Genomic DNA, 14,600 nt, shown 5'->3' on the forward strand with positions numbered 1-14,600 from the left:
TGGTGAGCTCGTGCAAATTGTCGCCTCTTTTTCCTATTTGTAGTGGAGATGAGTGGTCCCCGGTGGGGTCTTCTGCTGTTGTAGCCCATCCGCCTCAAGGTTGTGTGTGTTGTGGCTTCACAAATGCTTTGCTGCATACCTCGGTTGTAACGAGTGGTTATTTCAGTCAAAGTTGCTCTTCTATCAGCTTGAATCAGTCGGCCCATTCTCCTCTGACCTCGAGCATCAACAAGGCATTTTCTCCCACAGGACTGCTGCATACTGGATGCTCTTCCCTTTTCACACCATTCTTTGTAAACCCTAGAAATGGTTGTGTGTGTAAATCCCAGTAACTGAGCAGATTGTGAAATACTCAGACCGGCCCGTCTGGTACCAACAACCATGCCACGCTCAAAACGGCTTAAATCCCCTTTCTTTCCCATTCTGACATTCAGTTTGGAGTTCAGGAGATTATTTTGACCAGGACCACACCCCTAAATACACTGAAGCAACTGCCATGTGATTGGCTGATTAGATAATTGCATTATTAAGAAACTGAACATGTGTTCCTATAATAATCCTTTAGGTGAGTGTTTATATTTATATATATATATATACATACATACATACATATATATATATAAAATTAAATAAATAAAATTAGATTTTAATACAAATAAATAACTACTTAAAGTGTTTGGATAAAGAAATAGATGTGATATAACTAAACGAATAAATAAAATGCTTTAAATAAATAAAGATAAAAAAGCACTTAATTTTTTTTTACATTTTTATAAAAATAAGATAAAACTAAGTAACTTAATCAGGGCTCGACATTAATGCTTGATATTTTGAAGGGGTGAGTGAAAAAGAATTTTGCTTGCCCGACTGAACAAGCAGACTAAAACGCCAATAACAAAACATAACTAGCAAATCACCAAAATGCAAGAATGATTCTGTATTAATTTTAGTGTAAGTGGCGATCGATAGTGGATAATAATATATGATGAACTGACTGTAACAAGGTGGCGCTGTTGACGCTTGCGCCGCCTCTCAAGGAGTTAAACATCATCACACAACCAAGAGTGTGTTTTCCTGAATACCATCACGACGGAAAATGACACAGATTTCATATGACAGCTCCATAAACAATTAATTAACATCAATTCACGTACATTTTAGATGCAATATTGATTTTTGTTCTATTTCAGCAGCGAAAGTATTTCCAAGATCACAGCAGAACCGTAACGCATCTCACAGCAACAATGTGTGTTACTGAATGATTCAGCATTTGAATGAATGAATCTGTTGAATCATAGATTCAATGACCTGTTCGTAAATGACTGCGGGTGCGTCTCAATCAGCTCCCTAGTTCAGTAGTCAGGGCACTGATCAGGGAGTCAGCCATTTTAAGGCCTGTCTCAATCGCAGAATCCTTTCGTGCACTGAAATGTTCGCTCCCTAAAAAGTCCCACAATGCACCGCAAAACCCAGGATGCATCGATGGTCACTTTGGTCCCTTAACGGAAGATCAGAAGCGCGAAACTCGATTCACGTGAGCCAACTCACTACACATAATGACCGATAACAACATGCAAAAAAACATTTCATTACATTTTAGCCTAAACATACATCGTTAGACAGGTAATGAACACAATCTAGCTAACAATTATTAACAGCTGAAATGTTGCACATATATGTAACAAGTTATTTGTCAGAATGTCAGAATTTGTTTAATGTCAGAAAGATATTTCTGCTGTTGTTCATAAATACCAATAATGATGATGTACAATGAGAAGGTTGTTACGTCGCCAGAAATAGTCATGAGTGTCCCAATGTGTCTTTAACTGTCCATACCAGTGCCCAAACTCATGCACACAATAAACTGATTTACGAGCTCGGGAGCTAGGTAACTGAATGAGCAATACCCTGCCATATTCTTGAATGAATCATCCGTTTGAATGAATCGTTTAGACGAATCGAATCAATGACTCACTCATTAAGACTCACCTGCTGCCACCTACTGGAGGTTTAGTTTCATGTTTAAACATACTTTCCAACATTTCTTATTTGTTTATTCCAAAATACAAATGCAGTTGTAATTTTTCAGTGTAAATTATTTAATTTGATTGCTAACAGCCCTATGGTGTCTTATTTTAATTGAATGTATAGATCAAATCTAAGAATATAATATGAAACCTGAAGCATACCCTATATATAATAAGATTAGGGGAAAACAGAAAATGCAGATTTAAATATGCCAAAGCTTATTAAATACTGGTGAGAATATTGCTTCAGAACACACACACACACACACACACACACACATACACACACACACACACACACACACACACACAATCTAACTTTATCCCTCGGACAAGTGAATGACCGATTTTCACATGAACATGTTTAATGTCGGGCCCTGTTCAAATTAAATATATTGAAATAAGATTAAAACAAATACATTTGATTAAACCAAAAAATTTACATTTATTTATTTAAATAAATAGGAACTTAATACATGAGATTAAAATAAATTGTTTCAAATAAATAACATTGGATTTACATAAAATAAACAATTAAATAATAAATAAATGCATTAGATAAAAAATGCATACAATTTGATTTCAATAAAATAAACACATTATTAATAAATTAATAATTTAGATAAAAACAATATTAAAATCATTAAATAAAATCATTAATTTTGATAAAAATAAATAACTACATAAAACATTTGATTTACATAAAAGATTTGATATAACTAAACAAATAAATAAAACTTGTTTTAAATAAATAAAAATAAGAAAAGTAAAATATTTTTTTTAATATTAAACTAAGTAACTACATTATTAAATGTATTAAAATAAAAAATAAAGGAAATTTGATTTAAATAATATATTAATAAAAATAAGTCGATAAAAAACGGATACATCCAAATAATATCCAACAGTACAGCGTTACAGCAAGTAAAAAACGTAATGTCCGGTAATAGAAAATGTTGTACACATTTATAATATTAATTTCCATAATACTTGTATTTCTGTTCTATTTCCTGGGCCTTTGTTTCAGCGTCTAATCTGATATTTTTCAATCTGCAGGAAATAAATTAAAATAAATTAATTAACACAAATTAGCAGAGATATAAAGTAATTTCAAATGTTTTGTTGTTATTATAATGCGTTTGTCTTCAGCTGCAGTTCCGCTCGTGTCCAGCAAATGGCGGCAGGTCCTCACACAAACTGAACCTGTGGCTTTATTAACCGTTAACCCCAGAGAACACGTTTATGAAGTTACACACTGCTTACTCTAGTCTGGCGCTTTCATTTTATTTTATTTATGTGGTAACAGATTCACTTTATACTGTTAAATACCGTGTGCAGCGAGTTTTGTGTATTTATATGAGGTTTTATCTTAATATTTTAGATTAGATTGAAACAGTTACACGATAACACAGACTACTCAGTGAATAAATGCGATGCTTCCTGGATTAAACGGTCGATTAAATATAAAGTGACTCATAATAACACAATGATTAAACCATTAGCCTCAAAGTGAAGTAAAAACTTACGTTTGTTTTGCTCGTGAAATAAGTAAACCTGCTCCCCTCACCTCATCGTTCCCGCCCTTTCGCCTCCCGTCGCCATGGAGACGGAATCCCGCCTGCGTCATCTGGCAATAAACTCCAGTTTCAGGCTGTTTTGGTTTGGGAAAAGTTTCTCAGATTCGTTCGTATGAACACATGCAGATCGTGGAGACTTTCAGCATCGATGTTTTCATAGTTTCAGGCAAGTAACGTATATTTTCTGTCATATTTTGAACATCTCCAGTAGTCTAGATATCCTATTAATTATATTTATATTATTAACTTAGCTATTTTCACAGTGTTTGTCTGTGAGTTACGTTAAATCATAATCATCACTCAATCAGTGAGTAACGTTAGTTGGCTAACGTTATTTACGTTACTCTTTCTAACAGAAATTGAGTAACGTTAACTTTATATGTTTCGAGTTGTTTTGTACGGATGTTTTATATTTTTAATATGTCTGCTTTAAAACTTCACAATAATGATTTTGGAAATTATTATAAATCATTAGGGTTAATAATTCTCTGTCATATCCGAATGAAATTTGCTTGTGTATTGTGATTTTGGTGTCAACACTTTACATCCAAGAGATTTCTAGCTAACGTTATCTAACAAATAGCAATACAGTAGCGTTTTTATTATTATTATTAAAATTTAAAAGAAACACAAGTTCACTGTCGGTAAACATAAGCTCAGGTCCGGTAAAATACCCATTTTAATGTATTCGTAAATGTTGAAATTAACACCAACCAAGATTAATAAACGCCCTCTCGTAAAAACACAATATGTAAGATTTTTGGATTAAACTATCCCAAAACCACTAGAAACAATGTTAAAGTATATATTTTGTTGACTTTTGTGCTTATATTATTCTAAATGTATCCAAGAATGTTTAAATCCGTTTAAAAGTATACTTTTTAATGTATTTTTTAGAAATATACTTGAAGTATTCTTGGCTTAAACTTGCAGAAAATTATTTATTTGGTCTCAATTATTTGATTGAGAATACTTAAAAGTATAATTAAGTATTCTTCTAAGTGTACTACTTGGCTTGTGGTTGTGTTTAAACTTTTGATTGAGTAGCCTATTAAATACTTTTTTCACACAGATTTGCATACTGTCTCATAATCTTATGGTTTGGCATCCAGTAACTTACAATAGATTTGGTACAATTCTGGGTATTTTTGTGTAACATTAGTCCACTTGTGTAGATACTTAATGTACAGTTAAAGGTACAGTACAAGTATGAAAAATAATGCCTAAGTAGGAACCTAGTATACTTAAGGTGCAAAACTAATATATAAATACCTAATAATAATAATAATTGAATAGATTTTATTTATAACGCACTTAAGTATGAAGTTATGTTCACATTAATAAAATGCACAATTGCAGTATAAAACTACTAAACTAGTAGTTTACTAGTCATACTTTCATAAACTAAACATATGCTACACGTCTTTGACTAATAAACTATCAGTTTACCTGTAAGATCATTTGTACTATAGTTGTAGTAAAAACATAGTTGTGTACTCAAAGTTTATTACTGTTACTGTATACTTTTATACACTAACAGTGGGACAATTTAGTCCGAGTAATATTGAGACAGTGCTTACAAGTATACTTAAACATTTACTTGAACTTGACTTAAGTGCACTTAATACAATGAACTTGACGTGTACTAATTTTTTGTAAGAGTATTTATAAATGTCTGAACAAAAGAGGCTGTATCCGTCTCTCGTCTTGTTTGCACATCAACTTTTTGTCAAATGTCTTGTTGGTAAAGTGTGTGTATCTTTCTTTGCAATAAATTACATTTATTTCATATTTTGTTAATACAATGACATGTTTCCAAATACATTTGAGACAGAAATGATTCTCTGCTCACTGTAAGAGTTTGAACTTTGTATTTATAGTTTGTTTGATTGCTGATTTGATCAGGATGGTGAGGAAAGGCGCAGCTGCGCGGCGTTCATCGAAGCATGGCTCTCATATTTCCGCTTTCAAGCGTCTCTCTCTGCTGGATCCGGCCAACCCAGAACCTCCGCCCCTGACTGACCCGTCCACTGGAGACGAGAGTCTCACCTGCCCGGACCAGGTGTACCTGCACGCCGCTGCCATCTTTCAGAGCACACACCTGGAGAAACCCGCCGCGCGGAGACTTATCAGCTACGGGAGCAGGTCAGAGGTCAGCATGCCCGTGGCCAGGGGCGAGGCGTCTCAGCGAATGGCGTACCAGCTCGCCTTCAACACGCTCAAATGTAAGTGCAAAGCATGTTTCCCACACGAAATAAGAGAAAGTTCTCAGGAGGGCTGCAACCACTAGTCGATAAAATCAATAATGAAAATTACCTACAACTAGGGCTGTCATTTTTGAGAAAAATCAAATTCGAACGGATATCAAATATCAAGGAATGTATTCGAATATCTACGAGCGAATATCTATGAAGTGCCACTATGCATAGCCAATCACAACACAAGGGTACATGAAAAAAAAACAGTATTCAAAACAGGCACAAACAATAACGTGACAACTTAAGCAGCAGCTGGAGTACGGCCTTTAGCCTAGCCTAATTCATTTCTTCATATTGTTTGCTGGAAACACTAATCTATCACCTTGATCTGGATCGAGTGCGGCTCCAGCAGCTGGAATGTGTTCACAGATACCATAGCAACTCTCAACGACCACCAGGACTTAAACGGTTTTATAAAAGCTATTTATTTGTTCTAAAGTGTAATAATCACCTCAGAAAAAATACATTCTTCTGTCAGGTGCAGTTGAAGTAAAAAGTGCCTGGGAAAAACGCCGTCAAGATGAGAGGGTTTAGCCAGGCTATGCCTATGGCATTATGCCAACATTATCTTCATAACTTCTTACGAAATAAAAAGTTTACACCATAAACAAATTTACGTTCCTCTCAACATTATAGCCTGGTGTGAGGGTCTCATGCTGTGTATCACGTCATATAAGAACGCACATTGAAAAGTAATCGGGTCAGGTCGTTTACATGGTGAAATTTTTCGTTTGAACGGTCCATGAAAAGGTTTATCCCACCCCTCTCAAACCGATTACAATTTCATTCGGTTTGGGCATGTAAACCGATTACAGTGCTCCATGCAAACGCTGACAAGACTGAATGAGCAGACGCATATCGTTGCCAATACTGTTTATATTATGGCTTTACTATCTGCAGCACCAACTATACTCGAGGCAAACTCACCAAATAAACGTCCTCGTTGTGCAAACATCATGCAAAGACTAGGTTTCTTTTTTAGCCAAACAATGTATTTTGTTCTATATAGTTATGTTTAAGTATTATAATGTTATTTTTAAATTTCATCTAGGCTATATTGATTATGAAACGTGCACAGATGTGCAATATATGTCAAAAACATCGGGTCAGAAATTATTTTGACCACTTTGTTTTGTTTTGTAGAAAGCTTGGTATGAATTGTATCTTAATTTTAATAAATTTGTCATCATTTGCCTGAATTTAATAAATAAGGTTTAATAAATAATATAGCAGACAAACCTTGACGGAGCAATCATTTGCGTTGCACATGAACTGGAGCGGTCTCATAAATAAACCGAAACTCAGCATATAGGCTACTTGCGAGCTGACTGAGCGGTTCTGTTTTAAAGGCTGCGCTCCATCACTACATGTGCTGTGAGTTTAATCTGTTTTTTCACTAATCCTGCCACCGAACTTCCTGTAAATGGTCTGAAAGTCTGAACTATACAGAAAATGCTTTCACACAAGAAACGAACCAAACCTTTATTTCATCTGTTGGGTCCCCAGACCATTGTCCCAGGGAAGTTCAAGTTCAAGTTCAAGAGTTTTATTTGTCACATACACAGTTATACAGAATACAACCGGCAGTGAAATGTAAACAGGTCCGCTCCATGGACAGCAAATAACAATTAACAAAAAAAGCACAATAAATTATAAAATAGGAATAGGATAAAATAGGAATAGGATAAGGTGCTATATATATATATACATATGTAGAATTATGAATAAATCAAGTAAAAGAAATAAGAGATGTGGAATAAAATAAGTGAGATAAAGTAAACTGGAGACTATAAAAATAAATACGTGGATAACAGAAGTGCAGGAGTGTAATGTGCAAACAGCATTTTAATGAGTAGTTACATGGGACACAAGAATAAAGTGCAGTGCAATATCAGTATGTGAGTTTGTTAATACTGAAGTGAGGTGAAGTCACATGTTGTTAAGTGACAGCGTTCAGGAGTCTGATGGCCTGTGGGAAGAAACTCCTCCTGAGTCTCTCAGTTTTGGCCATCAGGCTACGGAAGCGCTTACCAGAAGGCAGCCGGGTGAAGTGGGGGTTGGCCGGGTGATTAATGTCCTTGATGATTTTTGTAGCTCTGCCTCTGCATCGTTTGATGTAGATGTCCTGCAGAGACGGGAGAGCTGACCCTGAGATGCGCTCGGACAAGCGCACCACTCTTTGCAGGGCTTTGCAGTCGTGACTGGTGCTGTTACCATACCACGCTGTGATGCACTGAGTCAGTAAACTTTCTATCGCCCCTGAATAGAAAGTTTTCAGGATAGCTGGTGAGACCCGGAATTTCCTCAGCTGGCGCAGGTGGTACAGTCTTTGCCTGGCCTTTTTCACCTGAGACTGGATATGTGCAGTCCAGGTCAGGTCCTCGGAGATGTTCACACCCAGGTATTTGAAGCTGCTCACTCTCTCTACTGGTGTCCCGCTGATCATGAGAGGGGAATATGACCGTTGCTGTCTCTTCCTGAAGTCCACAATCAGTTCTTTGGTCTTGTTCACAAAAACAAGACGAGGTTTCACACCTGTAATTTTGGTTCGTACCAAACTGAAAAGTTCGAAAATCCGGACCAAACAAGGTAGGTGTGAAAGTTTTCTTCCCAAAACTGTAAAAGCCACACTGTAAAAACTTTACTAACCGTAAAATTGACATAAACCCGCCCCCAGGAACACACAACAAAGGCCATGTTGAGGAGAGGAAGAGTTGTTGTAGTCGAGCACATTTGGGAGTAAACAAGCTGTCGTCCGTCTTTCACATTTATTGCTCCAGTACGAACACAAATGCAATCGCACGTCATAAAGCGATGACAACATAAGTTATAACTGTAATTAAACGAAACTATCCCTGTTCAATCACACGTCATAAAGCGATGACTACATAAGTTATAACCGTAATTAAACTAAACTATCCCTGTTCAATCGCACGTCATAAAGCGATGACAACATAAGTTATAACCGTAATTAAACTAAACTATCCCTGTTCAATCGCACGTCATAAAGCGATGACAACATAAGTTATAACCGTAATTAAACTAAACTATCCCTGTTCAATCGCACGTCATAAAGCGATGACAACATAAGTTATAACCGTAATTAAACTAAACTATCCCTGTTCAATCGCACGTCATAAAGCGATGACAACATAAGTTATAACCGTAATTAAACTAAACTATCCCTGTTCAATCGCACGTCATAAAGCGATGACTACATAAGTTATAACCGTAATTAAACTAAACTATCCCTGTTCAATCGCACGTCATTAAGCGATGACAACATAAGTTATAACCGTAATTAAACGAAACTATCCCTGTTCAATCACACGTCATAAAGCGATGACTACATAAGTTATAACCGTAATTAAACGAAACTATCCCTGTTCAATCACACGTCATAAAGCGATGACAACATAAGTTATAACCGTAATTAAACTAAACTATCCCTGTTCAATCGCACGTCATAAAGCGATGACAACATAAGTTATAACCGTAATTAAACTAAACTATCCCTGTTCAATCGCACGACATAAAGCGTTGACAACCTAAGTTATAACCGTAATTAAACTAAACTATCCCTGTTCAATCGCACGTCATAAAGCGATGACAACATAAGTTATAACCGTAATTAAACTAAACTATCCCTGTTCAATCGCACGACATAAAGCGATGACAACATAAGTTATAACCGTAATTAAACTAAACTATCCCTGTTCAATCGCACGACATAAAGCGATGACAACATAAGTTATAACCGTAATTAAACTAAACTATCCCTGTTCAATCGCACGTCATAAAGCGATGACAACATAAGTTATAACCGTAATTAAACTAAACTATCCCTGTTCAATCGCACGACATAAAGCGATGACAACATAAGTTATAACCGTAATTAAACTAAACTATCCCTGTTCAATCGCACGTCATAAAGCGATGACAACATAAGTTATAACCGTAATTAAACTAAACTATCCCTGTTCAATCGCACGACATAAAGCGATGACAACATAAGTTATAACCGTAATTAAACTAAACTATCCCTGTTCAATCGCACGTCATAAAGCGATGACAACATAAGTTATAACCGTAATTAAACTAAACTATCCCTGTTCAATCACACGTCATAAAGCGATGACAACATAAGTTATAACCGTAATTAAACTAAACTATCCCTGTTCAATCGCACGTCATAAAGCGATGACAACATAAGTTATAACCGTAATTAAACTAAACTATCCCTGTTCAATCGCACGTCATAAAGCGATGACAACATAAGTTATAACCGTAATTAAACTAAACTATCCCTGTTCAATCGCACGTCATAAAGCGATGACAACATAAGTTATAACCGTAATTAAACTAAACTATCCCTGTTCAATCGCACGTCATAAAGCAACGACAGCATAAGTTATAACCGTAATTAAACTAAACTATCCCTGTTCAATCGCACGTCATAAAGCGACGACAACATAAGTTATAACCGTAATTAAACTAAACTATCCCTGTTCAATCGCACGTCATAAAGCGATGACAACATAAGTTATAACCGTAATTAAACTAAACTATCCCTGTTCAATCGCACGTCATAAAGCGATGACAACATAAGTTATAACCGTAATTAAACTAAACTATCCCTGTTCAATCGCACGTCATAAAGCGATGACAACATAAGTTATAACCGTAATTAAACTAAACTATCCCTGTTCAATCGCACGTCATAAAGCGATGACAACATAAGTTATAACCGTAATTAAACTAAACTATCCCTGTTCAATCGCACGTCATAAAGCAACGACAACATAAGTTATAACCGTAATTAAACTAAACTATCCCTGTTCAATCACACGTCATAAAGCGACGACAACATAAGTTATAACCGTAATTAAACTAAACTATCCCTGTTCAATCGCACGTCATAAAGCGATGACAACATAAGTTATAACCGTAATTAAACTAAACTATCCCTGTTCAATCGCACGTCATAAAGCGATGACAACATAAGTTATAACCGTAATTAAACTAAACTATCCCTGTTCAATCGCACGTCATAAAGCAACGACAGCATAAGTTATAACCGTAATTAAACTAAACTATCCCTGTTCAATCGCACGTCATAAAGCAACGACAGCATAAGTTATAACCGTAATTAAACTAAACTATCCCTGTTCAATCGCACGTCATAAAGCGACGACAGCATAAGTTATAACCGTAATTAAACTAAACTATCCCTGTTCAATCGCACGTCATAAAGCGATGACAACATAAGTTATAACCGTAATTAAACTAAACTATCCCTGTTCAATCGCATGTCATAAAGCGATGACAACATAAGTTATAACCGTAATTAAACTAAACTATCCCTGTTCAATCGCACGTCATAAAGCGATGACAACATAAGTTATAACCGTAATTAAAATAAACTATCCCTGTTCAATCGCACGTCATAAAGCGATGACAACATAAGTTATAACCGTAATTAAACTAAACTATCCCTGTTCAATCGCACGTCATAAAGCGATGACAACATAAGTTATAACCGTAATTAAACTAAACTATCCCTGTTCAATCGCACGTCATAAAGCAACGACAGCATAAGTTATAACCGTAATTAAACTAAACTATCCCTGTTCAATCGCACGTCATAAAGCGATGACTACATAAGTTATAACCGTAATTAAACTAAACTATCCCTGTTCAATCGCACGTCATAAAGCAACGACAGCATAAGTTATAACCGTAATTAAACTAAACTATCCCTGTTCAATCGCACGTCATAAAGCAACGACAGGATCGTTAACTAATAAACTCATCCTCTATCCCTTCAGAAGCGTCCTGTCTCATTCTACACGTTGTCTCTTCTTCTGGAGTCTCTCCATCATTGTCCAACTCTGGTTTATTCATAAAAGGCTGAACAGTTTCAGCCCTGAGCCCTGGGAGCGAGAACTTTTTTCTCTGGTCTTGTGGAGTATGTAACGGCCTTTAAGCAGAATATTTAATCTGCTGGAGCTCCAGAGGGACAGTGCTTTAATGAGTGCGCTGCACATCACTGAGGAAAAAAGTGTGTGCTAAACGACAACTAACTAATGAGTCGCTTTGTGCCCAAGAGACTAAAAGAGAGTCGGTACGACACAGCATGCACTCAGCACTGTGTGATGACCAGCATTGGGCTAATGTGTCACAATTAAAGCTACACTACGTAACTAGCCTGACGTGGTCATACTCAATTCTCGTCATAATATGAGTCTGATGCTCCATTGGGCTGTGATTATGGGGCGTGTTTCAACCCAACCAGGAAAGACATCAATTGGACAGACCAACAACCAATCAGAGCAACGAAGCGACGCATAACATTAGTTGTTAAATGTCAACAGACTGCGGTTTTGCCCGCGGATTGTTTTCAGTGTACTAGTGTTGCACGATATACCGGTACTAGTAAAGTATTGCGATACCCTGCTATTACAAACGGTGCGATATGGACTTTTATTAGTACCGGTACTTTAAGGAGGACAGCGCTAACATGAGCTGTATTTCTTAATGTTCGTAGATGTGTGACAGCAGGTGTCAGGACGTGTGTGTGAGGTCTGCTTCAGCCGTTCAATAAACATTGGAAGTAGAAGAGTTAAATATATACCCGGAGCGCATGATAAAGAAAGCAACAGAAATATGCGCGCATGAGAGGAAAACGCGCAGCGTGGGACGTGCTCGAGCTACCGGACTCTGACCTGAAGCGCGCACACGCCTTTCAGACGACATGATCGGCATTCAGTTCTTTCGCGGATTATTATTTGGGTTTGAATGGTCAAAAATATGTAAAAATCACAGTCTGGCGTGAAGATCCGTGCAGGTCTTAAGCTAGACCTAATATTCTGTGTGATTGATGTTAAGCAAACAATGATTTTGAAACAATGATACAATTAAAAATCTCCTTTCACTTCTCAACAGGTCGGATGACCAAAATCTTATGATTCGAGTAATTTAATATTTTTAAAATTTAGTCTTACAATTATACTATAGATTTTTAATTGTATCTGTTTTTAAAAATAAGCAACAAATGCAAATTTCAAAAAATATGACAAAAACAGTGGTTTATTTTTCAGCTTCATTAGGTCTATGTAACAGTAGCAAGTCAAGAAAGAAATTAAATAATCAAGTATAAAACTGCTTACTTAGTGTTCACTCTATAATTTAACTATACGCTAATTCTTAAAAATATCTTTTAGTTATTTAGCCAAGCATATGGTTGTTTCCTATTTTTCATAGTTTGCTTAACATTAATCACAGAATATTAGGTCTGTATTAAGACCTGCACGGCTCTCATTACCTCAGCTGTACACGTTCACTAAAGACTCATCCGACTGTGTTTACCTGAACACTCGCCAGACTGGGCATTTTTACATATTTTGACCATTCAAACCCAAATAATAATCCGCGAAAGAACTGAATGGCGATCGCATGTTGTCTGAAAGGTGTGTGTGTGTGTGTGTGTCTGTGTGTGTGTCTGTGTGTTTGTGTGTGTGCGCGCTTCAGGTCAGAGTCCGGTTTTCCTCTCATGCGCGCATATTTCTGTTGCTTTCTTTATCATGCGCTCCGGGTATATATTTAACTCTTCTGCTTCTAATGTTTATTGAACGGTGGAAGCAGAGCTCACACACACGTCCTGACACCTGCTGTCACACATCCACGGACATTAAGAAATACAGCTCATGTTAGCGCTGTCCTCCTTAAAGTACCGGTACTAATAATAGTCCATATTGTGCCATTTGTAATAGCAGGGTATCGCAATACTTTACTAGTACCGGTATATCGTGCAACACTGCGGTGAAGTATCCCTTTAAACTCCGCCTCTGCAAGCTCACGCTCATCTCCATACACTTCCACACCCACATCCCAACAGCCAATCAACAGCTGATGGACAGAACCAAGTCCCGCCCTACAATACAGAAGAAAAGATTTGTCACTGACACTTCAGTGTGTGTTACATATTCAGGCACACTTTGGAAGTAAAGAATAGAGAAACGTTTGAGTTCATATTGAAATCTCGGACAGGTGTTGAGAAACACTTTCCATTTAATCACATTTCTGTGCAGGATTTTAATTTTAATGAGATCTCATTTGTGACTTTTCTCTCCTATGGGACAGAATGATGATAGATGACTGTGTCAGCTGGGTCTGCTACCCACAATGCAACAGATCAATTCGACCAATCATCTGCTGTCTGAGCTGCTCGGGGGCGATAAGGGCGTAGGAGCGAGGATTGATTTCTCTGTGTGTGTCAGTGAAGGACATGTAGAGCCGGAGGTCTGACAGCCGTTATCCGTCCATCAGTGTCCGAATGTGGATATACACTAAGCCTACATTACCCAGAATGCCGTTCTGCCGTCCTTCTCAGGGCTGACGGTTCATCAGTATTCATTAGGCAGAATTAGGAGTTAAGACATGATCACAGATGTCTCACAAACATCTCTGGGTCTTTACATGCACCTTAATTAGAGACGGTAATGAGATGCAGGCGCCTGTGGTCGAGCTGAATGCTAATCTCATTGTGCCGCGGTGAAGCGCGCTCAATAAATACAAACACATTCTCTGATCGTGTGTGTTTGAGGGCCACCAATCCAGTGGATGTTCAATAAATACAATAAAATAATTATGATTTTATTGTGCAGTAAAATTGTAAAATAAAATTATCATTATTATTATTAATAAATAAAATATTAAGAATTTATTTACATAATTAA

The 14,600-nt window shown here is 36.7% G+C and overlaps 1 protein-coding gene across 2 annotated transcripts in view; it reads left to right on the forward strand.

Annotated features, from left to right (window-relative positions):
• The first annotated feature begins 3,621 nt into the window (after positions 1-3,621).
• The window catches only part of LOC137093294 (putative methyltransferase NSUN7), a 68,160-nt gene continuing 57,181 nt past the window's right edge, over positions 3,622-14,600 (forward strand). The window contains exons 1-2 of one of the 2 annotated variants that reach the window (XM_067458125.1): positions 3,622-3,770; positions 5,485-5,829. In XM_067458125.1, coding sequence (XP_067314226.1) covers positions 3,725-3,770; positions 5,485-5,829 — 391 coding nt within the window. In that variant the 5' untranslated portion in view covers positions 3,622-3,724. The remainder of the gene's footprint in view (positions 3,771-5,484; positions 5,830-14,600) is intronic. The other variant, XM_067458126.1, reaches the window with a different exon arrangement.

The sequence above is a fragment of the Pseudorasbora parva genome, chromosome 11 (genome assembly GCF_024679245.1).
Source record: "Pseudorasbora parva isolate DD20220531a chromosome 11, ASM2467924v1, whole genome shotgun sequence".
Lineage (NCBI taxonomy): Eukaryota > Metazoa > Chordata > Actinopteri > Cypriniformes > Gobionidae > Pseudorasbora > Pseudorasbora parva.